This window comes from Rhinatrema bivittatum, chromosome 8 (assembly GCF_901001135.1).
Source record: "Rhinatrema bivittatum chromosome 8, aRhiBiv1.1, whole genome shotgun sequence".
NCBI lineage: Eukaryota > Metazoa > Chordata > Amphibia > Gymnophiona > Rhinatrematidae > Rhinatrema > Rhinatrema bivittatum.
In genome coordinates, this window is record NC_042622.1 from 90,706,885 (window position 1) to 90,733,540 (window position 26,656).

General features: G+C 44.8%; 1 protein-coding gene across 1 annotated transcript in view; it reads left to right on the forward strand.

Moving 5' to 3' along the window:
- ADAMTS13 (ADAM metallopeptidase with thrombospondin type 1 motif 13) overlaps nucleotides 1-12,113 on the forward strand; it is an 87,908-nt gene extending 75,795 nt beyond the window's left edge. The window contains 12 exon segments of the mRNA XM_029614718.1: nucleotides 1,524-1,675; nucleotides 2,190-2,253; nucleotides 2,528-2,657; nucleotides 3,219-3,367; nucleotides 3,835-3,955; nucleotides 4,076-4,156; nucleotides 5,358-5,539; nucleotides 10,558-10,653; nucleotides 10,655-10,694; nucleotides 11,356-11,485; nucleotides 11,568-11,751; nucleotides 11,976-12,113. Coding sequence (XP_029470578.1) covers nucleotides 1,524-1,675; nucleotides 2,190-2,253; nucleotides 2,528-2,657; nucleotides 3,219-3,367; nucleotides 3,835-3,955; nucleotides 4,076-4,156; nucleotides 5,358-5,539; nucleotides 10,558-10,653; nucleotides 10,655-10,694; nucleotides 11,356-11,485; nucleotides 11,568-11,679 — 1,257 coding nt within the window. The 3' untranslated portion in view covers nucleotides 11,680-11,751; nucleotides 11,976-12,113.
- The last annotated feature ends 14,543 nt before the right edge of the window (nucleotides 12,114-26,656 follow it).

A 26,656-nucleotide genomic window follows, 5' to 3' on the forward strand; every position in this document is an offset into this window, starting at 1 on the left:
ATTTCAAAGTGGATTACATTCAGGTACTGTAGGTATGTCCCTATCCCCCGAGAGCTTACAATCTAAGTTTGTCCCTGAGGCAATGGAGGATAAAGTGACTTGCTCAAGGTCACAAGGAGCTACAGCAGGACTCAAACCCTGGTCTCCTGGTTTGTAGCCCACTGCTCTAACCACTAGGCTACTTCACTCCTAAATGGTTGATTAATTCAACCAGTTCCTACTCTTTTTTTTTTCTCCCCCCCCCATTTTTGCTATCTGTTAAATGTAAACCGATGTGATGTACCAACAAACTTTGGTAAATAAAAGCTATAAATAAATAAGTAAATAAGTAAATAAATAAATAGAAAAGAAAGCTAGCCAAGTGTTTGGAGGGAAAAGCTATTGATGAGTATGATATAGTTAGAGAGCAAAGTGCTGGCCCAGGGACTGAAGCTGTTTAGTATGTCTGGACTCATACAAACGCAGAGGAGTTTTTTTTTGGCCTTCCCCTGTACTATTGTATAGAGAATGAACTACTAGACAATCTGAAGGTTGGATTCAGTAGACCTTTGGGCTTCTTTCAGTCGAACCTACCCTATGATTGTGTCAGTGTGATAAGATACATGAGCACGCAAGACAGGAGATAAGCTGCCCTATGGGCCACTGAAACATTGTCATCCATTCTCAGCACTAATGAAATCACTGGGCCTGCTCCTGCAAGCATGGATGGGAGTGCAAAGAGACAGACTTATTGATTGTAATCCTTTCACGACCCTCCAAAAGCTGGTACCTTCCATAGCAAGGAGAACCCCAGAGAAATTAGGACCTGAAGCTGATGCTAAACCAGACACTAAAACGTCTATATTGTGCCCTTAGGACATATGCAGTGTCCCTGTCCTGCCACACCAGTCAAAACTGACCCACTCCAGCTGTGGCCCGCCTTCTCGTTCCCCTACTGGATGGGACTGAGTGTGGAATCAATAAGGTAAAGGCTGGTGGGCAGTGAGGAGGGCAGAGCGCTGGGCAAGTGCAAGCTTTCATCTTTGGATTTGGAACAAGTCACAGATGAGTTGAGATTGATGGACTCAGGCTAGTTCCTGTTAAATAATCATCCCTTTCCTTAAGCAAACATGCAGACATGGTCATATTTTCAGAAGAAGCCAATAAGATTTTAAAGCGCAATATGGAGAGTCTCAGTACTGGAGTAGCAGGGGGTACTGTAAGATAGGTCTGAGGTGCATTGGTAGAGCTGTGTGCGTGGAGGGGAGAGGGAACTGTCTCAGTACTGGAATAACAGGGGGTGCTGCAGGGAAGGACTGAGATGCAATGGCTGAGCTGTGTGTGTGTGTGTGTGTGTGTGTGTGTGTGGGGTCTCAGTGCTGGAATAGTAGTAGGACGCAGTTAGGCCTGAACTGTTTGAAGCTGTATTATCTTTCTAATGTCACATCCATAGAACTAATTTTCGCAGATATCAAAATATTAGCAGTAATATTACTCCTATGCTGTTAGTGTTGCTCTCCTCACAGTGCTCTTTTTCACCCCAGTGGTGTCTGAAAGGCCGGTGCAGTTCCCTGGAAGAGTTGAACCCTTTGGCAGTGGTGCATGGAGCCTGGTCCAGCTGGAGTCCCTTTACCTCCTGCTCTCGCAGCTGTGGAGGGGGAGTCTTAACAAGGAGCAGACAGTGCAACAATCCCAGGTACGCATCCACCTGTATTCTTTCCAGTCAGACCAGTGCTTTTGGAAACAACTGGGCTAATAAAAGACCTTGGCCTTCAGCCCATTCTAAATTTGATGCAGCCTGAGCACACTGGATTATCTAACTTTTTCATGTATTCTAGGAAAGTGTCTGCCAGATGGTGCAGCAGGTTTTTTACCTAGTGGCTCCTTGATATTTCATTGTGTGATGTGGACCATATGCTGACTTCACAGAATCCTCTACTACTACAGTAGAAAGGGATGCTCCCAGCAAACCAGAGGACTTCTCTGTAAAAGCCAGCTCACACGCAGTCCACTTGGGTCTAAAACCTGCTGTCCTACCAGCTGGCATTGGACAACAGGCCATTGAATGTTCTCCTTTAAGAAACAGAGCATCTTCTGAAATAGGTTTCTGTGTTGTAAATGAGCTGCCCAGCAAATTGTCTTCTTCCATTTGATGGGGTTGCCTGTCCTCATTCTCCGGCACCCTGACCCTTTCTCCATGCTCTTTCCAGACCTGCTTTTGGAGGCCAGGGTTGCAATGGGCCAGACCTGCAGGCTGAAATGTGCAATACTCAGGTAGGCTTCTGTCTTCCCTCACCCCTTCCTCCAGCTCCTTCTCCATTGCTTGCTTCCTTGGCAAGGTTTTCTCCAAAACTTGTTACTGTTCCACATCATTCTCATACATCAAACAGCCAAATAACAAATGTGACATTTGGGGGTCACTGAGGGCTCTTGGAGAGGGGGACTCTTGGCCACTGATGTCACAGTTACTGGAATACGGTGCTAAAGCGTCTTCATTCCCCAGAGGTAATGAATTGAAATCACAGCTCTTTGTCCCTCTTTCCTTAAGGCTTGCCCAACGACACAGGCGGATTTCATGGCAGAGCAATGTGCAGCTACTGACAGTCAGCCATTGTCCTTGGCTCTGGGGGAACAATCCTTCTTCTACCAGTGGACCTCTGCTGCCACATACACCGGTGGTAAGCAGACAGCACGAGAAACAGATAGGAGCAGGTTCACCTTCCTGAGACACTCCTGCCCCCTTTCCTTTGTGCAGTACCAGCCAGGAACTGGGCAAGGGTCTGTGGGACCATGCTATGATGTGTCAGTCAGTGTAGAATGGAATATTTTATGTGTACTTTATCTTGTATGGAAAGGCAGCGGCTGAGGTTAGCAGGCACTAACCAATGGTAAAAGCTCCATAAATCTTACCAATAAATCTTCAAAACAATTGTTAAAATGTCAATGTGCCTCAATTACTCTTCCATTTTCTAATGGTAATTGCGCCCTTGACAATGGGCATGGTCAGGTATTTGCTTTTGGTATATAATTGGATGGCTCAGATTATCTAATGAACCCCCATGGGCAATTATCACATGATAAAATCAAGGCTACAACCACAACTCTTCAATCATGTATAAGTTTGTACTGCAGATACTTTGAAAGGTCATTAATGCTATTAAGCTGTTCTCATATGTAGGAAAGACTGTGCTCTTGGGAGCATTATCACTGCATTCTCTGTCTTCCTTTCTCTGCCCCAGGGGATGCCCTATGCAGATACATGTGCCGAGCTAAGGGCAAGAGCTTCATGATGAGCCGTGGACACAGCTTTAGGGATGGTACAAGGTGCCAACTGAACCAAGAAGGCACCAACGCTGCTTTCAGTCTCTGCATTGCAGGAAAGTGCCAAGTGAGTTTGGCATGGCACAAGGCAGCCTGGCGCTGAAGTCTGGGTGATGAGGGGTCAAAACATTAATTGACTAGGCATTGAACAGCCTTTGCTGCAGTCCATGCCACTGGTGTGACTAGGATTCAGTGGGCAGGGTATCACCTGGCCTGGAGTAGGGCAGCCTGTGCTAAGATCTGTACCACTGGTGAGGCTGGGAAAAGAAGGAACAGTGCATTATTAGCTCTGGGCAGCTTATGCAGGGGGTCTATGTCACATGTGGGGCTGGGATGAGGGCATTACTTGGTCTGACACTAGGAAGCCTATGTTGGGATCTCTGCTATTAGTGGGGCTGTACAGGAATGGACAGGATATTACCTGTACTGTCAGCCTCTTGCTTACATTTGTGATGCACTGACATTGTGTCAGCTCTGGTATCCCGCTGCTGTTCAGTTTTTGTGTTGTGTTTCTTGCTTGGTTCCTCTCTGTAGGAGTTTGGCTGCGATGGCAGGATGCATTCTGGGAAGCTATTGGATCAGTGCATGGTCTGTGGAGGTGACAACACAACATGTACTCTGAGAAATGGTTCTTTCACACAGGGAAAAGTCAGAGGTAAGTTCCAAACTTCTACTCCACTTATCTCCCCACTCCAGTCTGGTCCTAACACTCAGCAGCATCATTGCACTGAAGAGCAGTCCTTCTCCAAGCTTGCTGTCTTTCTTCTTCCTTCAGAATATGAGACCTTTCTAACCTTACCTCCTGGTGCCACTGCTGTCCATGTCAACAACCGGAAACCTCTCTTCACGCATCTGGGTGAGTGTTAGGGAGCTTTACCCAAGCACGTCCATTAACCCTTTCTCACTGAGGGGCTAAATGCACAGGTTTACACGTGGTTGGGACACACATTTTGGTCACGCTAGACTAGCACCGGATGCAGTAAGGAGGTTAGTGCGTCCCAAAACATGCGCCCTAACAAACGTGAACCCTATAGTGCCTGTCAGATGTTAAATTGCACATAGATGAGGATATTAGCTATTGCTTCCGATGCAGTAAAGCACTGGGCACCCAGCGCACACCTTTTAATGCGGCAAATTTAACTCCAGCCTCGGAGGTGGAGTAAAGACAACTTACGGTCAAGAGCTCATGAAAACATTAAAAAATAGGTTCTCTGTGTTGTGATCAGGGTGTCCTCCCCCTTAGTATCATTCTGACATTTTAATTTACTGCTTTTGGTGGAGAAAAATAATTATATATTATCACTTAATTAAAAAAAAATACCACTTTTCTTACCACCACACAATTTGGACATCCATAGCAAGGGACGCCTAACATTTTGCTGAGGTTGCTAATGAATTATAGCAAAAAAAGAAGTGGAATCAAAAGGGATTCTCGTATTGAGTGCCCCTTGCGATCGGGCACCCGATGCAATGAACTATTGAGCACTACGGATGCTCAGTTCTCCATTACTGCGCCTCTTATTTAAATATTGCATCGGGAGCCCAGGGGATGTGGCTGTGTGTGCCTTAGGAAAATGGGTGCTCAATATGAGTACTCATTTTCAGTGTCCATCTTATTGCAGCGGCTCCTGAGTGGTGTGTCAGGATTTGCCAGACATGATAGGGGACATTGAGATGCCCACAGAGAATGCTCAGGAGCCTGCAAACAGGTTGGGCTAATGGTGGGAGAATGATGCTGAGTAGCAAGGGGGTCTTACTATCCTAAATATTATCATTTCACTGACACTTTAAAAGGAGATCCCTGAGTAATATCATAGTTTTAGGAAGCCGTAATTCAAGAATATTCTGGTTCTGAGTGATCATGAAGTGATTGGGGGCTCAATTATTGGTACCCCAACTTTCAGCATCCGCTATAGACAATATGACTGTCAGAAAAGGACAACAATTGTAGGTGGAGCTGGGACTGAGAGTGGAAGCATTAGACAGTAGATGGAGATCAGAACATTATTCACAACACTGAATCTATACCTTTCCACACTTTCATGACTTTTCACAAGCGGTGAAGGAGCGAGGCTTACATATGGTAGCCGGGAAGGGAAGCATCTCCTTAAACACCACATACCCCTCTATCCTGGAGGACATCCGGATTGAGTACAGAGTCTTCCTAACCAAGGACAGCCTGCCTGAATTGGAGGAGATCCACATCAATGGTCCAATTTTAGAGGACACAGAGATACAGGTAACCTGGGGAGAACAGAATGGGCATAGCTAAGAGAAAGAAGACACAAGTAAGCTGGGAGCCTAGAATAGGCATACAGTAGCTAACAGAAGCATGGTAGTGGGTCCCAAGATGGCAGAATGGATTACAAATTGGTTGACTGATAGACAACAGCGGGTTGTGGTAAATGGAACCTACTCTGAGAGTAGAGTGAAAAGTGAGTGCCTCAAGGACTGGCTCTGGAGCTGGTTCTGTTTCAATATCTTTGAGAGCAATATTGTGGAGGGTTTAGAAGGAAAAGTTTGTCTTTTTTGCAGATAACACTATGATCTGCAACAGAGTGGACTCCTGAAGGAGTAGAAAGCATAAGAAGTGATCTAAGAAAAGCTGGAGGAATGGTCGAAGATTTGGCAGCTGAAATTCAATGCAAAGAAGTGCAGAGTCATGCATTAGGGTGCATAATCCAAAGGCGCTGTTTCTGATGGGGGGACGAGAGACTGATATTGCACGGACTGGGAGAGAGGACCTCGAGGTGATAGTATCTGAAGGTAGTGAAACAATATAACATGGCAGTGACTAAGGCCAGAGGGGAGGCTGGGCTGCATGGAGAGAGAGGCATAACCAGCAGGAAAAAGAGGTGAAATACTCCTGTACAGGTCATTGGTGAGACCTAACCTGGAGACCGTATCTCAAAAGGAAAGAGACAGGTCGAGAGAAAGGCAACCAAAGTGGTGTGGGATCTGCACTGAAAGACTTATGAGATGCGACTTGAGGACCATAATATATATACCCCTTGAGGAGAGGAGAGGCAGGGGAGATATGATACAGACTTTTTAAATACCTGAAAGGTATTACTAATGCATAGGATTCAAATCTCTTCCGATGGAAAAGAAGCTGTAGAGTTAGGGGTCATGATATGAAATTTCAAGGGTTAGACTCAAGAGCAGCATCAGAAGTATTTCTTCAGAGAAAGGGTGATAGATGCATGCAGGGCTGGCTTTTGGGCAGGGCAAGCAGGGCAGTTGCCAAAGGCAGTATGCAATAACGGGTGCTGATGACCCGGGGTCGTCACCAACATTGTTCCCTGGTAGTGCATACATGCACGGCCAAGCAGGTTCCTTAAGTCACACATGCAACGCCTTAGGCTGTTTAGACCCAGACATGACATTGGTGGGAGAGCAGAGGGGGCTGTTCATTCCTGTCAGTGCGGCCCTGTGCACATGTTCAGAACTCTCAGGCTGACATTTCCTGTCAGGGGCGGCTTAAGGCAATCTGCTGCCTGAGGTGAGGGATAAGATGGTGCCACACCCCAAAGGCACAGTACAGGTCAAATCATCAAGTGGGCCAAGATTGGGGGAGGGTGCTTTTGGAGTTGGGCCCTTTCGGTGATTTGAAATGCTACAGATTGGGGAAAGCAGGGGTCAAGAGTTCCCAGAGGAGCAGCACACAGAGTGGTCACACTCCCAGGAACTCTACTACAACATAGTTGCCACGTTCCCCAGCATTTTACCCCTGGAGAAGTAGGAGATGGGCGAATGGTGACGGTCTTTGTGTGGCAGACCTTTTCCAGGTCGATGCCCTAAGTGAACCTTACAAGCTTTGCGCATGCTCCCTCCCAGCCCGAGCCACACACAATTAAAAATCATGTATTTATAACACATTTTACATGGAAAAGGACATTCGTAGTCTTTTGAGGTAGAAAATATCACAACACATGTATATTATTTTTACATGCACTGCTGTGGTGCCAACCAGAAAACCCTGCAAAAAAAGACACTTGGAACCAATATGGTATTAAGCCTATTGTAAAGTGTGTTTGATGTGGGCTTAACCCTCAGAAAGCCATAAGTAAACTTAATTACAATTACAATATAGTAAATCTCCCATACCAAACAGCACTAAATGCCAGCATTCAAACAGTAACAACCCTACTTATAAAAGGCAACTTTGCAAATATTACACCAGGCTTTAAAACACCATTACATCTTCTGATGGAAAAACAGAACAGGCAGGCTGTTATAGATCCCTACACAAGAGCTGCTTGCCAGCAGAATACTTCATCTCAGTCACACATGTAAACACAGATCGACCCTCACCAAATACAGAATAAATAGACCATAAAGTATAAATAGAAATGTGCAGACAAAAACTGAACTGAAAACTGAAGAAGTCAGACTCAGTATGCAGTGCAACAATGGAAAAAGACAAACACCATCATTCCTCATAAAACAATAATAAAATAATAAAATCAATCATAACAGTAAAACTACAGGATGGTCCATGGAAAAGTAGCCCGCCTCCAATACCAGTGCATTGGAGGCAGGCTACTTTTCCATGGGCCATCCTATATAATAGAAAGAATAAATATTTCAAAACAGCTGATGAATAGAAGAACATCATTCAATAATTAAACTAAAAAAATGTTTTCATAAAGTTCTCAAACCCATAAGATATTTCAAAACAAAAGACACATCAAATAATACCCAACAATTAAAACTAATAAGAGTAAAGAAAATTCCCCACTCTCCATACCTGGGGTCTTTTGATTTCTAGTCACCCTGAAATTGTCATGGATTTGGGGAGGTGGGGCCGCACAAACTTTAGCCTCTCAAACACATTTCTCATAGACATACCCATGCTCTTGCACACTTAGGTTCTCTCTCCCTCACACACATACAATCACACAACCTCTCTCTCACACACACACTCACACATGCATACAGGCTCTCTCACACATCCTCTCACACGCACGCACGCACATGCACACACATACACACACACACACAAGCGCTCTCATGAAGACCCTCTCTCTCTCTCACATGCACTCACACACATACACACACACACATGCACACAGGCTCTAACACACACCCTCTCTCTCAATGCATACAAGCTCTCTCAGATTCACATGCATTTATTTATTTAAATAAATAAAATAAATAAACATGCACTTACGCATCCATACATTCTCTCTCTCTCTCTCTCTCTCTCTCTCTCTCACACACACACACACATACACATGCATTTAGGATCTCATACATCTCCCTCCTACACACATGCATTTAGGATCTCATACATCACCCTCCTACACACATGCACACAGGCTCTCTTATACACATCCTCTCACATTGTCACACACACAAGCATTCACTGTTTCTTACACACACACACACAGACACACACACACACACATGCATTCAGGATCTCATACATCACCCTCCTACACACATGCATTCAGGATCTCATACATCACCCTCCTACACACATGCACACAGGCTCTCTTATACACATCCTCTCACTTTGTCACACACACACACACACACACACACAAGCAATCACTGTCTCTTACACACACACACACACACACACAGTTTCTCAGGGCCTTTCCCTCTCTTCTTCAGCCACTGCAGGATAGGGGTCCATGTTTGCCTACAGGGTCTCTCTTCAGAAGTGTTAGGATGGGGTCCACCGCAGCCCAACCAGGCCACTCTTTGGGCTGCAGTGAGATGGGGTCTGCTGTGACCCCACCAGGTCTCTCTTCAGACACTTCGGCAATCACGTCTGCGGCAAGCTAAGTGGCCACCTCAGGAATGTTTTTCAGGGTGCACATTTCGCCAACCCCAAAATGTTTCCGCCTGAGGCAGTTGCCTCACCTTTCCTAATGATGGAACCACCCCTGCTTCCTGTATGCTGATTGCTAGATCAACACACAGGAAATGCCAGCCCTCAAGTTTTGAATATACTTGTAGGACTCGCACAGATTGGGAGGAATTATGGCAGAAGCTGTGCCACTATATAGGTATTTTGCCCAGGGAGAAGGAAGGAAGAAACAGGCAGATGCAGTGATAGCAGCAAGGTAGTGTGGGGGAAGCAATAGGGAGAAGCTGGGGATAAAGGAGGGGGTTAATAGGGCAGAGGGTACTGGGGATGGGGATTTAGGAGACAGAGGAATGGATGTTGGGGATAGGGTAAGAGACATGGGAGAGGATGCCGGGGGAAGAAAGTAAGGAGGGTAGGTAGTGCAGATGCTGGAGGAGGGGGGACTCTGTCCCCGCAGCTTACTTGGAGAGAAATGATGCCTGTGCCTCTGCCCACTAACAGATGCCAAGGATTGGGGTTTGGGGGAGCGCCATTGACAATTTTTGCCCGTAGTGCCATTTGCCCTAGAGCCAAATCTGAATGCATGGAATGCATCCAGATTTGGTTGCTCAGAAGAAGTGGTGAAGGTAAGAATTGTAATGTACTTCAAAAGGGCATGGGATAAGCACGGAGGATCCCTAGTCGCTAGACGATGGAAATGAGGCAACAGGACAATTTGTAGTAGCACGGGAGTAACCTACATAGAGCAGGATAGCTTGTAGTAGCACGGGAGTAACCTACATAGAGCAAGTACAACCCTAAACGTTTTGCTGGGAAGACTGGATGGATCATTTGGACCTTTATCTGCCATCGTTTACTAAGTTACAGTGTTACTAAGACAGGAAAAATACAGGTAATGTGGAAGGATATCAAGGATGTGGCTAAGAGATTACAGATACAGGTAACCTGGGAGCACAGAATAGGTGTGGCTAAGATGTTGACTATATAAGTAACCTAGGGACACAGAATGGGCATGGCCAAGAGATGGAAGAACCTGGGAGGCAGAATGGATTTGGTACAGGTAAACTGGAAGCATTGAATGGGCATGGTGAAGATATCGGTAACCTGGCTAGTCAAATGGGCATGGCTGAGATGTACAGGACGTGACTAATAGGTAACTTGGAAGGATAGAATATGTGTGGCTAAGTTAAGTTTTGGGATTATATAGGACAGCGTCTTTCCTCACTTGAGTGTTAAGTTGCTTTGTTTTGAAATCCCCCTGGTTAAAACTTGAGTATCACATACCCTCTTGCACTACTCATAATTTGGTATCTCGCTTCCTGTCTCACACTGCTTTGGCAGTAGAACAGAACGAGCCTCATAGTCTTGAGATCTTTCCTCAGATACTTTAATCATTCCAAGATCTTCCTGCCTCTCCCTTCCCTACCCCCACCCCAAAGGTATACAGGAAATACGGAAGAGAGTATGGAGACGCCACCAATCCTGACATCACCTTTAGCTTCTTTGCACCAGTAGAAAGACAGACTTTTATGTGGGGCGGCTCTACCCAGGACCTGCTCTGTGACCTGTGGAGAAGGTGAGATGAGTAAAGCCAGATCTGCAGGCAAAGACTTCGGCCATCTGTTCAAGACATTTTCACCAGTACCTGTGGCCTACACTCACTGATTGTGTTACTAACCTGATCTCAGCACAAAACGTTTTTACCAGGAGGTCAGGTACATTCACAAATATCTTGGAACCCATGTCCAAACTTTTGGGGTCTCTTCCCTTAAACTGGAAAGCTTATCACTTACACCTTGAGTGAATCTGACCCATAGTTTAAAGACACACATCTTTTGATGTCGGATTTGTAGAGATCTTAACAATGGAACCATAATATTGTATGGAAACCTGGAAATTGAACCTTTTCAGACAGAAGCGTGTGCTGGGTTTAGCGGGTGGTTGGTGCACAGGCTGCCCTGCAGTAATCCCACCCTACTGCAGTTGGAGCACTGTGTAAGGATCCCGAGGATTCTCTTCCGCCTCACGGCAAGATGGCTTCCTTAGGAATGTTACATGTGATCATCCAGGGAAGGAAGAAAGGGGAAGAAACTGGGAGGGAAAGACCCGTTCACCCTCAAGAAAGCAGCTGATTGCAGGGGGGGCAAATAATCAGACATCTGTTTCCTGTTTCCTCCCTCTTCTGTCTCTCTCGCTCTCTCTTTTATGCCTCCATCTCTTCTTGTGCTTCGTTTCAGGAGTGCGAGCGGTAGATTATACTTGCCTGGATCAGACTACGAATGAGCCAACAGACGCAGAATTTTGCTCTGATTCTGTGCAGCCCCCCAGTAGGGTGGAAGCTTGTCTCCTGGCACCCTGCCCTCCTATGTGAGTATTGCTTCGCCTGCCTTCTCACAGCACAGCTGGCCAGTCCTCGGGCTAATGCTCTTTCCCCATGCAATTTCCCCAGATGGAAGATGGGGAGACTTTGGCCCATGCAGCGTCACCTGTGGGAGCGGCATGAAGCAACGCATTGTTCGCTGCGTGAAGGAAGAGCGAGGTTCCATTCTGACTCTCCCTGACTCCAGCTGTGGAGATTCCACTCGGAAACCTGCATTCACAGAGGCGTGCAGCCCTGGTCCCTGCCCTGTGAGGTAGCCTTTCCTTCTCCTCTTTTCTAATTCATGCTTTCTCCCTTCCTTTTCATCTTTCTCCCTTGTCCTTCTTCTGTCTGCCTTATTTTGTGCTTCTCTCTCCTTTTTTTTTTTTTTTGTCTCTCACTCTCTCTGTCTCTATTATAAAACCTTTGTCAACCAACCAAACTCCTCCTTCAGTAATTTTGGGGACATGGGCTCCATCCTTCCTTGTTTTTTTGCAGGTGGAGATCCAGAGTGAGAACCCCCTGCACGGCATCCTGTGGAGGCGGGGTCCTGCTCAGAACTGTCCACTGTATTCAGGAGCATCTGAAGGGGGAGGAAATCCAGCCAGAGGAGGCGTGTCGTGAGCTGCTGAGACCTGAAAGTTTGGTACAGTGCAACCAGCAGCCTTGTCCTCCAAGGTAGACTGTGCACGGATGGGGAACAGAGTGGAGGCTGAGGGGAGCGCGGTCAGGATGTTCAAGGGACGCAGCGGCTGCTGCGCTTTCTGTGGAGGCTCTCATGTCAGACTGTGCCACGGACTGTGCAGGCCTCAGTCAGACTCCAAGAGGAAACTCGCTAAGCTGTACTCCTGGTGCTTACCCGTAGGGGGCAGTTCACATGCAGTAAAATGGTTCAAGGTCGTGGAATATGGTGGCTGTGTGGAGAAAGCCCCAGCAGTGAGCAGTGCTGGTTGCTGCTGAACACCATGAATCATAAAACATGATGGCAGCTATTAATGCCCATTTTCCTTTCTTACTGCAATATCGTATCATCAAGTTGCTCATAGTCAAGGATGACCATCCTGTCTCTAGACCTGAAGATGGCATACAAGGCTGATGCAGGATCAAAAGACCCTGGTGCAGCTTGGCCACACGTTTCAGAGCGGGGTGGGCAGCCCAGGGTTGTTGATTCATTCTGTAGCATGAAGTTTCTGCCATAGACCCTGCATGGGCTCTGGTTTTACCCCTTCTTCTGTAGTTGTGTCCCATGCTTTCTTACATTTAGATAAGGGTATGGCCTCCATCTCCTGCATTAAGAGGTTGTTCCATATATCCTTCTGAGTTGTGAGTGTCCTTTGTGTAGGTGGAAGCTGTCTGAGCCAGGTGCTTGCTCCGCTGTCTGTGGATTTGGGGTTGCTCAGCGGACTGTAATCTGCATTGAGAGTCATTCTGGGCTGGAGACTGTGGTGGGAGATGGGATGTGCACAGCACAAGAAAAGCCCCCGACCCTGGTACAGTGCCTGGTGAATATCTGTCCCTTGGGATGGCATGCGGTAAGTGACCTGCCATGTTTACTTCAGCTTCTCATGGTGATGTGGCCTGCTGTCCTCTTGGGGACACCGGGGATAATAACAGAGGACTTGTGTCCCAAAGACCTTAGCAAATTGGAAAAATTACAATAATTTTCTGTTCTAAGAATACATAGATTTTAAAAAATGAATCCTGAAAAATGAGTCATTACAGGAAAAAATATTAATTTTAGCTTAAATGAATTATTTTTTAGGAAGTTCTAGATAGCTTTGGTTTTGTTGGTACCCCAGTTTATGATATGTGCAAAAAATTTGCAGTTGCTACAAGTCAGGTCAGCAGCTCTCCAAATAACAGAGCGTTTTCTTCACCCAAAGCTGAACAATGTATCTGCACTGGAGTATCCCAAAGACTCCAGCATCCTCCACGATGCCCTGTGGAAGGAAACACGATTGTATGTTTGGAGCCCTGTGATTGGAGAGTGCTCAGTTACCTGTGGCACAGGTGAGTCATGAAGCCACAAGTTCAATTCAGATTTCCCCCCAGTTTGTTTATTTTTTGGTAACTTTATTTCTTTAACATTTTGTGACATACAACAAGGAAAATAACAGAAAAAAAATATCTATTTCATACTAAGAAATTATCCATTAAAACAGTGAATTTTTGAACTATAAAGTCAAAATAACTGAAATTTATTCAATATATGTATCCAATAACAAGAAAAAACTTTATTTCATAAGACAATAATCCAGGCAAGCATTTAAGTGCCCTCTAAATACTCATGGTATGGACCCCAAATAGTAAGATATTTAGCATGCTCATTTTTATGTCTCTTAACTGTGAATGCCAACATTTGATGCTCAGACAAACCTTCCAAAAAGTTGCTTTAGTGAATCTAACCACTAACAGAAGCTGCCCCACCAGTGCCCTGTACTTAGCCAGGAGTAAGCATCCATGCCATTTGCCCAACTGTCGCAATTCAGGTGTCACTTGAACTAGAACTTTAAGGATGTCAGCAATTTCTTGGGTAACTTGCTTCCAGATATGGCTAACCTCTGGGCAATACCACCACATGTGGACATAGGTACCTATCTGGGCACAGTCCTCTAGCATTGAACCCCAGCATCTGGGAAACATTTTGAATAAAATATAGGGCTACGATAGGTTCTATTTAACAGCTTAACCATGAGTTCGGTTCTTTTAGCACATATGGAAACCTGTTGAGCAGAGTTCCATATACATTTCTAGGCCCTATGATCCAGCTGTCTGTTCAGATCATTATTCCAAGTATCAGTTATAAATTGTGGAATTTTTTTTTACCATATTTGCTAAGGATTTCGGAATATATAAGGGTAATGCCCTTACCATATGCATCTGAGTCACTCATGAAAGCCTCCAGACCATCTAGTTGACGAAATGGTTTGGTCAAATCAAATTTATCCCCCAAGACCCACTGCAATTAAAGATGTCTGTTTATTTATTTAACAGACATTTATATTCTGCCAGTTCAAGAAACTGAGCTCTCACCGGATTAGAAGTCATAAAACACAGAATTACAGTTTCCTAGCATGTAGTCAGATGGACTTAGGACCAGTAGGTTTATGCCCCCCTGCCAGCAGATGGAGATGGAGCAGCTGACATCACAGTCAGTGACCCCAGCCTGCCAGTATTCTCCATCTCCAACAGATGGTGGACATGCATCTCCCTATGGGGATTGCTTTGAACTTTTTGAAAGGAGAAATTTGAAATTCTAAATTCAGGAAAAGAAAGCCCCACTCTCCTGTGGTGATACCTAAAGGTCCCTCCCCCAGTTGAGAATTACTGAGGCGATTTCCGTGGTCCCTCAGAGGTGTGCCTTGGTCCAGTAGCTGGATTTCCCTGCATGGATTTAGCTGCTAGCTCAGCTGAAAGGCAATGGGTGCAGGAGGCCGAGCGCAGTGGTGACAGCATATGCCCTCTATCCCCACAGCCGGAGATCGTCTCTGTACTCAGCTGGTAAGTGCTCAGCTCAGGTAAGGTTTAAAAAAAAATAAAAGGAGAAAATTTTACCTGAATTAGATACAGTTAGAGGGGTTTCAGGACTTCCTCCGGTCTCTGTTCTCGGCATGCCATACCAACTTTCATTTCCGCTCCTGCTGGGGTTGGGGAGCTGGGCAGCCTGGCGGGTTGAGTGGCCCCTGGTAGGCTAGGCCCCGCACTTAGGCTTTTTTCTTGCATGCAATTTAGTAGGCCGCAGCTACCATTTTCACACGCTCTTGTGCGTGTTCTGCTACCCTCTGTGCATGAGTTGTGTGCTCAGTTTTTGGGCGCGCTTTTTACGCGCACAAACTTTTTTACGCGTTTTAACTTGGTGCACAGGTTGTACGTGTGCCTTGCCGCACTTTCTTCTGGGTACTTATTTTATTGGGCGCATTTCATTTTTGAGCGCGAGCCATTCTGACGCATGTTTACTGCAGCAATGGCGCTGGTAAGCAAGAAGCCTAAGCGTTTTCCTATTTGAGTTGCCTGTCATATTAGGGCTTCTCAGCCTGACCTGGCATCTAACCTGTGGCAGCATTGCTCAGACGCTCAGGGAGAGTTGTCTTCCTCGGATTTTGCTAAGCCTGGCTCTTCCCATTCGAATGATGGATTAGTCACGGCTTTGACTGGAGGGTCGTCTGATCTTGGCTCCTCTGCTAGCGAGGGAAGTTCTGTGGGACCAGCTCCAGTTCCTTCTGGGCTTGGTCTGGCCCCAGCTGTTTTTCCTTGGGTGGAATCTTTTCAAGGCTTACCAGCCTTGCTTCAGGCGCAGTCCTCCGCTTCTCCTATCCTCAGCCAATGACTCCTCCCTCTTCCAGTCCTATGCTTAAGCGCCGGGTCTTGCCTCAGTTCCCTGCGGTTGTTCCCGACAGAGTAGTTAAATCACAAGCAGATTGTGATAAATTGCAGGAAGACCTTGTGAGGCTGGAAAATTGGGCATCAAAATGGCAGATGAAATTTAATGTGGACAAGTGCAAGGTGATGCATATAGGGAAAAATAACCCATGCTATAGTTACACAATGTTAGGTTCCATATTAGGTGCTACTACCCAAGAAAGAGATCTAGGCGTCATAGTGGATAACACATTGAAATCGTCGGATCAGTACGCTGCGGCAGTCAAAAAAGCAAACAGAATGTTGGAAATTGTGAACATAGACAAATCGGAACTCTTAAGTATCAATTTGCCACCGGAGGACATTCAATATATTTCAAGTTCCTTTTCCTTTCGCTGGGCCAAGACCACATTGAAATACCTAGGTATACACATTAGTAATAAGTTGGAAGACCTTCATAACCTTAACTATACGAAACTTTCCAAAGCAGTGGATCGGGATCTAGATAAGTGGCATAAGGGGTCTTATTCTTGGTTAGGGAGGATTGCGATAATTAAAATGAATGTGTTACCTCGCTTCTTATATCTTTTTACCACACTACCTATACCACTTTCCAATTCATTTTTACGTAAGACACAAAGGAAGCTTTTTCAATTCATTTGGCGTAAGAGGCCCCCAAGAGTCGCCAGACACATACTTTATCGGAATCGGAAGATGGGCGGTTTGGGAGTTCCTGATCTTCAAGCCTATTACGTAGCGGCACAACTAAAGGCAGTCATTGATATGAATAATACTGTTCATCCCAAACAGTGGGTGCAAGCGGGTCAATTTATGATAGGCAGTGTTCCAATGGCGGCTTTGCCTTGGCAACCCAAGCATTCCTGGATGAGCCTTCTATGCATGCCGTGGTCCCTAGAAACTACTCTATTGGTTTGGGAGAAGTTCAGAGGAAAAGTAGTGGGGACACATCAATATTATTATCAGACGTATATAGCTTATAACCGGCGGTTTGAGATGGGTCATCATTCTAAACAGTTTAGGGACTGGCAACAATTGGGAATAATAACTTTAGGCCACTTGCTCCAGGAGGGGGACATCCTGACTCTAGAACAATTACGATCTATATACCACTTACCAGCCACCGTCTTCTTGCCTTATGCCCAAATCAGGCACTTCTTACAGGATATACGCACACAACACCTTATGAGGCCGTCCAGATCTTTATTTGAGAACATGTGCATAGGGGCAGATCGAATGTCTAAAGTGGTCTCCAAGGTATATTCCATACTTACCACGGGGGAGGACCTCATTTCTCCGCATATAGCTCGGTGGGAGCGGGATCTAGGTATGCCATTGAAGACTAATTTGCGGAACCAGATTTATCAACAGGCCGGTAAATGTTCTATCTCTGCCCGTTTGCAGGAACAAAGCTATAAAATGCTTTACCGCTGGTACCTGGACCCAGCGAAACTCCATGTTATATATCCTGAGGTGTCGCCATTGTGCTGGAGGCAATGTGGGGAGGTTGGCTCCTTTTATCATATCTGGTGGGAATGTACAGTGTTGAAGCCCCTCTGGCAAGCGGTGACTGGGTGGCTTACTCAGATGTTTGGGGTATCCTTTTCCTTGACACCTATCACCGCTTTACTGAATGCACCGTGCGCCTTGCTTAATAAGTTACAACACAAATTGAGCATGAACATTTTATTGGCCACTCGCTTAGCTATTGCCCAATTCTGGAAGTCAACCCGGGTCCCCACTTTACTGGAGATATTCGAGAGATTACAAAAGCATAGGAGACTTGATTATTTAACGGCAGTAATGCATGACCAGACAGATAAACATGCTAAGATATGGAGACCTCTTCGGTCCCCAGTAGGTATCACGTAAGGGGGGCATGTTGAAAGCTGTGGGTTCCCCCTCTGTGGGAGGGTGGGAGCTGTATAGAGGCTTGCCCTCCTCCTGGCAACGCTGCATTGGGATGTCCTATTGGATATAGAGCTTTTATCGCTCATTTACATGTATCTGCTGATTCGAGACGTGGGGGATAGTTGGGATCTGGACTACATTGGATACTTGTGTTTCACGGCTGCAGATGCTCTTAATGCTGAGGGGGACCCTTGTGGCAGGACACTGGCCTAGGCCACTGGACACTTGAGTAATTGCAACACTTAGGACGTTTGCTTTCCTTGATGAGTCTGCAGAGGGAGATAGGGGGGGGGGGGGAGGGGAGGGATGGGGGGGGTTTTTTGTTATTGCTATATTTTTGCATAACAGTCTTGACTCTTCTGCTTATATTGGTGTTATGTAATTTGTTCTTGATGTGGACTGTGTTTACTGTGATTTTGAAAATTTTCAATAAAGTTTAAATAACAAAAAAAAAAAAGAATGTTGGAAATTATTAGAAAGGGAATGGTGAATAAAATGGAAAATGTCATAATGCCTCTGTATTGCTCCATGGTGAGACCGCACCTTGAATACTGTGTACAATTCTGGTCACCGCATCTCAAAAAATATATAATTACGATGGAGAAGGTACAGAGAAGGGCGACCAAAATGATAAAGGGAATGGAACAGCTCCCCTATGAGGAAAGACTAAAGAGGTTAGGACTTTTCAGCTTGGAGAAGAGACAGCTGAGGGGGGATATGATAGAGGTGTTTAAAATCATAAGAGGTCTAGAATGGGTAGATGTAAATCGGTTTTTTACTCTTTCGGATAATAGAAAGACTAGGGGGCACTCCATGAAGTTAGCATGTGGCACATTTAAAACTAATCGGAGAAAGTTCTTTTTCACTCAACGCACAATTACTCTGGAATTTGTTGCCAGAAGATGTGGTTAGTGCAGTTAGTATAGCTGTTTTTAAAAAAGGATTGGATACGTTCTTGGAGAAGAAGTCCATTACCTGCTATTAATTAAGTTGACTTAGATAACCACTGCTATTACTAGCAACGGTAACATGGAATAGACTTAGTTTTTGGGTACTTGCCAGGTTCTTATGGCCTGGATTGGCCACTGTTGGAAACAGGTTGCTGGGCTTGATGGACCCTTGGTCTGACCCAGTATGGCATGTTCTTATGTTCTTATGAATCCGGATGGCACTGTTGATGAGGTTGATCCTGCTAACCTAGAAGATGGGGAAATTCCTCCAGGGCTGGAACTATATCAAACCATGTTGTGGTTCTTTCAAAGAGATGAACTGCCAGCCTTGATTTCCCAAACCTTGAAACAGTTGGGTGTTCCTGGTTCGGATTCTATGTCAGAGCCAAGGAAGAATCCCATTTTGGTTCCTTTCGTAAAGCCTCTTGTTTTTTTCCTGTGATGGATGCCATCCAGGAATTGATTAATCTGGAATGGGATGCCCCAGAGACAAATTTTAAAGGGAGTCGGACATTGGAAGACCTGTACCCCCTGGATCCGGCTGTAAGAGAACGTTTGCGTTTTCCCATAATGGATGCTCTGGTATGTGCCATGTCTAAGCGGATGACTATCCCCATAGAGGAAGGAGTGGCCTTGAAGGATGTACATGATAGAAGGATTGAGGCTATTCTTAAGCAAGCCTTTGAGGCAGTGGCAATTAATTTACAGATTGCCTCCTGTTGTGCCCTAGTGGCGAGATCTTGTCTGCTTCTCTCTCAGGAGGTTGATGAGTCTGGAGGGAATTCCAGAGCAGTTATGGAGCCTGCTGCTGCCTTTTTAGCAGACGCAGGCTGTGATTTGGTCCAGACCTCACCCAGAGGAGTGACTTCGGTGATAGCAGCTACACATCAACTCTGGTTGCAAAACTGGTCAGCTGACACAGCTTCCAAAGCCAGTCTTACCAAGATGCCCTTTGGGAGCGAGTTGGAGAAACTGGCCAGTAACTGGCCAGTAAGTGGGGTGAGTCTCCAGTGCCTTGCTTGCCGGAGGATAAGAAACAGCCCCTTTGGTATGAGGGGTCATTTCCAGGGTTCCAGGTGTTTTTGTCCCTACAGAGGGATGACCTTTCAGCAGACTCGGCCTTTTGGTGGGTCTCAGTCCTTTCATCCCCAGCAGCCCAAGAGAGGAGTGAGCTCGGGTGGTGGGCCTTCCCGAGCTTCCCAATGAATGTTTGGCGACCCACCTTTCAGAACAGGAAACAGGTACATCTCTCTCTCTTTTATTGGATCAAGTCTTAAATGTCCTTTTGTGGATTACAAACTGGTTAAAAGACAGGAAACATGATTCCTTAACTGATTCTCCTAAGGCAGAGACTGGAGAAGGAGCCTTGACTAAGGAAGGGCAACAACAATCTAGCATTCTAATTGATAATTTCCTGCAGTTAGAGAAACCTGCGGAAGTTACAGTGGACTCCATCTGGTCAGCTATTAAAGCACTTGAACTAGCCATAGTTAAATTAACAAATGTAACAGAAATAGCCAATCAGCGAGTTACCAACATTGAATCCGCTGTGACAAAGATAGAAGGAGAAAAGAAACAATTGGAAGAAAGAGTGAACAAGACGGAAAGTTGTTATCAAAGATTCACAAAAACAGAGATACTCTATGATAAAAGACTTGAAGCAATTGAAAACACCTTGAAATATCTTAATTTGAGAGTATTGAACTTTCCTAGACAGGATTTAATTTCTCCATTGGAAATGTTTAAAGAATACCTTACTTGTATTCTATAGATGCCTCAAGAATCTTTTCCACCTATCTCAAAAATATACGATATTCCATCTAAAGGGAATAAAATAACTTTGGAGGAAAAACCAGAGGAGCACCAATTAGATCTGACTGCAGTTTTAGAATCTACTGCAGAAACCATAATTACAACTAGGGCAACTTTGCACATAACATTTGCATTTGCAATTGATAGAGATGCTATTTTCCGCCTCTACATGAAGAAAAGATTGGAAAAATTTCAAGGGGCCCCTATTTGGGTATATCCTGATCTCTCTAGATTAACACAACTAAGGAGGAGGCAGTTTCTTGCCTTGAAAATTGAAATTGAAAAAATGGGGGGCACAATGATATTGAAATTCCCATGTAGATGTGAGATAATGCATCAAATCAGAAAAGCACTTTCTTTGAAGTTTCACAATTAAGAATGTTTTTGGATTCGTTGTCCCAAGAATCCTTAGTCTCGGATAATGTGGCAAGAAATTAGAAATATTTAGGTTACTGATCTTAATTTTTCAATTGTTAATTGGATATCCATGATTTCCTGTAACCGCTTTTTCTTTCCTTCCTTACTTTCTTCTTTTTAAATACAGATAATTAACTCTATTTGTTGATTGTAACTAATAATCATTACATTACTCCAGTTAAATACAAATATCTGTAAAGGTCTTTGAATGTATTCTAAAATTGTATAAATAAAAAATTTAAAAAAAAGGAAAAAAAAAAAAAGACAGGAAACAGAGAGTAGGATTAAATGGTCAGTTTTCTCAGTGGAAAAGGGTAAACAGTGGAGTGCCTCAGGGATCTGAACTTGGACCGGTGATTTTCAATATATTTAAAAACAATCTGGAAAGGAATACAATGAGTGAGGTAATCAAAATTGTAGATGATACAAAATTATTCGGAATAGTTAAATCACAAGCAGATTGTGATAAATTGCAGGAGGACCTTGCGAGACTGGAAGATTGGGCTTCCAAATAGCAGATGAAATTTAATGTGAATAAGTGCAAGGTGTTGCATATAGGAAAAAATAACCCTTGCTGTAGTTACACGATGTTAGGTTCCATAGTAGGAGTTACCACCCAGGAAAAAGATCTAGGCATCATAGTGGATAATACATTGAAATCATCAGCTCAGTGTGCTGCAGCAGTCAAAAAAGCAAACAGAATGTTAGGAATTATTAGGAAGGGAATGGTGAATAAAATGGAAAATGTCATAATGCCTCTGTATCGCTCTATGGTGAGACCGCACCTTGAATATTGTATACAATTCTGGTCACTGCATCTCAAAAAAAAGATAGTTCCGATGGAGAAGGTACAGAGAAGGGCAACCAAAATGATAAAGGGGATGGAACAGCTCCCCTATGAGGAAAGGCTAAAGAGGTTAGGGCCGTTCAGCTTGGAGAAGAGAGCTGAGAAGAGAGGGGGATATGATAGGGGTCTTTAAAATCATGAGAAGTCTAGAATGGATAGATGTGAATCAGTTATTTACTCTTTTGGATATTAGAAGAACTAGGGGGCACTCCATGAAGTTAGCAAGTGGCACATTTAAAACTAATTGGAGAAAATTCTTTTTCACTTAACACACAATTAAGCTATGGAATTTGTTGCCAGAGGATGTGGTTAGTGCAGTTAGTGTAGCTGGGTTTAAAAAAGGTTTGGATATGTTCTGCTATTGATTGGGTTGTCTTGAGGAATAGTCACTGCTATTGCTGGCAGCGGCAACATGGGATCTACTTAATGTTTGGGTACTTGCCAGGTACTTTAGCCTGAATTGGCCACTGTTGGAAACAGGATGCTTGGCTTGATGGACCCTTGGACTGACCTAGTATGGCAATTTCTTATGTTCTTATGTACTCAGATGCGAGTCTCCACGGTTGGGGGGCTCACTGTCTGGAGTTAGCCCAGGGGAGCTGGAATGCCGAAGAGTCCCGCTGGAACATCAATCACCTGGAGGCCCGGGCAGTACAGCTGACATGCTTGCAGTTCAGCCACAGGTTGCGGAATCAAGCAGTTTGCATGATGTCGGACAGTGAAATGACGGTAGCCTATATCAATCGCCAGGGAGGAACCAAGAACCAGCAAGTGTCGCAGGAAATAGACCAATTGATGGAATGGGCAGAAGGTCAACTGCAGATGATCTCGGTCTCTCATATTGCAGGAAAAGACAACGTAAGAGTGGACTTTCTCAGCAGGGAGAGTCTGGACCCAGGAGAGTGAGAGTTGTCAGCCCAGGCATTTCAGCTGTGTGGATTGCTGGGACCTTCCATTCCTAGACCTGCTGGCAACTTCTCGAAATGTGAAGGTTCCTCGCTTCTACAGTCGCAGGAGAGATCCGTGGTTCCTGGGAATAGACGCTCTCATACAGGTCTGGCTGGAAGACAGATTGCTTTATTCCTTTCCGCTGTGGCCCTTGCTGGGTAAGATAATTCACAAGATCGAAGGCCACAGGGGGCTAGTACTCCTGGTGGTGCTGGACTGGCCCAGGCATCTGTGATATGTGGATTTGCGATGACTCCTGGTGGAGGCCCCCCTTCATCTTCTGCCGTACATGGATCTGCTTCAGCATGGACCGGTTCTTCACAAGGATCTAACTCGATTCTGTCTTATGGTTTGGCCCTTGAGAGGGCTCGCCTGTTAAAGCATGGTTATTCCTCTGCAGTGATTGCCACTTTACTCCGCGCTTGCAAGTTAACATAAGAACATAAGAAAATGCCAAACTGGGTCAGAACAAGGGTCCATCAAGCCCAGCATCCCGTTTCCAACAGTGGCCAATCCAGGCCAGAAGAACCTGGCAAGTACCCAAAAACTAAATCTATTCCATGTTACCATTGCTAATGGCAGTGGCTATTCTCTAAGTGAACTTAATAGCAGGTAATGGACTTCTCCTCCAAGAACTTATCCAATTCTTTTTAAACACAGCTATACTAACTGCACTAACCACATCCTCTGGCAACAAATTCCAGAGTTTAATTGTGCGTTGAGTAAAAAAGAACTTTCTCCAGTTAGTTTTAAATGTGCCCCATGCTAACTTCATGGAGTGCCCCCTAGTCTTTCTATTATCCGAAAGAGTAAAAAAATGATTCACATCTACCCGTTCTAGACCTCTCATAATTTTAAACATCTCTATCATATCCCCCCTCAGCTGTCTTTTCTCCAAGCTGAAAAGTCCTAACCTCTTTAGTCTTTCCTCATAGGGGAGCTGTTGCATTCCCCTTATCATTTTGGTAGCCCTTCTCTGTACCTGCTCCATCGCAATTATATCTTTTTTGAGATGCGGCGACCAGAATTGTACATAGTATTCAAGGTGCGGTCTCACCATGGAGCGATACAGAGGCATTATGACATTTTCCGTTTTATTCACCATTCCCTTTCTAATAATTCCCAACATTCTGTTTGCTTTTTTGACTGCCGCAGCACACTGAACCGATGATTTCAATGTGTTATCCGCTATTTATTTTTATTTATTTATTTATTTAAAATTTTTATATACCGGCATTCATGATACAATCACATCATGCCGGTTTACATAGAACAGGGGTGTACAAAGAACAAATGAGTAACCTATTAGTGAGGAGGAAGCAGTTACAAATAACAAGGTACTAGAACTGGGAGTAGAGAAGAAAGGGAGAGGATAACATTAGATAAAGATATTTACATTAAATTAACATTTTTACAATGGGAGGTAGTTCAACAGGCTGCAAGGGTTAATCAGTGTCCGGGAATGCTTTTTTGAACAGCCAGGTCTTAAGTCTTTTCCTGAAGATTGGGAGGCTGGGTTCTTGTCTGAGGTCTGGTGGGATGGAGTTCCATAAAAGGGGGCCGGCTGTTGAGAAGGCCCGATCTCTTAGAGTGATGTGTTTAGTAGTTTTGGCTGGGGGTACTTGGAGGGATCCTCTGAGTGCGTCTCTGGTTGGTCTGGAGGAGTTATACTTTTGGAAAGGGATTTGTAAGTCGAGTGGGGAGTGTTGATGAATGGTTTTATGTATTATGGAAAGAGATTTGTAGAGGATTCTAAAATGAATCGGCAACCAATGGAGATCTTTTAGGATTGGAGTAATATGGTCCTTCCTCCTGGAATTTGTCAGTAATCTTGCCGTAGCGTTTTGTAACATCTGTAGGGGTTTAGTGTAGGAGGAGGGTAGGCCCAGAAGGATAGAGTTACAGTAGTCGATCTTAGAGAAAATGACAGCTTGAAGGATGGTTCTGAAATCTTGAGTGTGGAAGAGTGGTCTAATTCTTTTCAGAACTTGAAGTTTATAGAAACAATCTTTGGTGGTTCTGTTGATGGAAGCTTTAAGGTTCATCCGGTTGTCTATTAACACTCCTAGATCTTTCACATGTGTAGTAGTGGGGGTGGTTGGAAGATTAGAGATGGAGTTGTTGTTATCTGAGGAGATGAATAGTAGTTCTGTTTTACAGGAGTTTAGTACTAGGTTTAGGTTAGATAGGAGGCGTTTAATTTCGAAGAGACAGTTTTCCCAGTGATTCAGTGTTTTTGTGTAAGACTCTTTAATGGGTATCACGATGATACCTATGATGCCTAGATCTCTTTCTTGGGTTGTAGCACCTAATATGGAACCCAACATTGTGTAATTATAGCATGGGTTATTTTTCCCTATATGAATCACCTTGCACTTATCCACATTAAATTTCATCTGCCATTTGGATGCCCAATTTTCCAGTCTCACAAGGTCTTCCTGCAATTTATCACAATCTGCTTGTGATTTAACTACTCTGAAATTTTGTGTCATCTGCAAATTTGATTATCTCACTCGTCATATTTCTTTCCAGATCATTTATAAATATATTGAAAAGTAAGGGTCCCAATACAGATCCCTGAGGCACTCCACTGTCCACTCCCTTCTACTGAGAAAATTGTCCATTTAATCCATCCTACTCTCTGTTTCCTGTCTTTTAGCCAGTTTGCAATCCACGAAAGGACATCGCCACCTATCCCATGACTGTTCTCCACTTCCTCGGCTTATGTGTGGGTTTGGAGAGGTTTTTGAGGCCTGGTGTGAGGAGCGGGGTATTCATCCTTGTTCAGTTGGTATCCCTCTCATTCTGGATTTTTTGCAGGATGGATTGAATAAAGGCTTGGCTCTTAATTCTTTGAAGGTGCAGGTTGTGGCTCTTGCCTGTTTCAGAGGCCTGGTGAATGGTGTTTCCTTGCCGTCTCATCCTGATGAGGCCCATTTTTTGAAGGGAGTGAAGCACCTTAGACCTCCCTTGAGGTTACCAGTTCCATTGTGGTATATTAATTTGGTGCTGGACTTTTTGGTGGGCCCTGTGTTCTATCCAGTGCATAGCCTTTCCTTACGGTTGCTGACTTTGAAGACTGTGTTCCTAGTGTCTATATGTTCTGCGCATCGGATTTTTGAGCTGCAGGCCTTGTCTTGCTGGGAGCCGTTCCTTTGGGTGACTCTGGGGGCATTACAGCTGCATACTGTTCCATCCTCCTTGCCCAAGGTAGTCTCGGACTTTCATTTGAATCAGTCCATCTCCTTGCCATCTGTGGATAAGATCAGAGATGTGGAGGAAATTTGCTTTTTGCGCTCTTTGGATGTTAAGCATCTTGTTGTGCAGTATCTGAGTTTTTCTGAAAGATGGATCACCTATTTGTTCTTCATGGTGGCAGTAAGCAGGGTGCTCCGGCTTCGCGGGCTACCATAGCTCATTGGATTAAGGAGGTGGTTACGGCCACAGATGTGGATGCTGGAAAGCCATTGCCTACTCAGGTTAGGGCTCATTCCACTAGAGCTTAGGCAGTATCATGGGCAGAGGTTAGTCTGTTGTCTCTTGTCGATATCTGCCGAGCTGTAACATGGTCCTCCTTACACACTTTTTCCGGGTTTTATTGACTGGATGTGCAGGCGCGGGAGGATGCAGCATTTGCATGTGTGGTGTTGACTGGACCGTGGACAGCATCCCACCTTGTTGGGGAGTAGCTTTGGTACATACTACTGGTCCTGAGTCCATCTGTTTACATGCTAGAAAATGGAGAAATTACTTACCTGATAATTTCATTTTCCTTAGTGTAGACAGATGGACTCAGCATCCCGCCCTCAGCTGCTGCATGAGTGTGTCAATAGTCCTCCTGTGGGGCTCTGGGTCCTAAGGGATTACCAGTAAGTGTTCATCCAGTCCCTAGCTTGGGGTACCTAGAATCATATGTG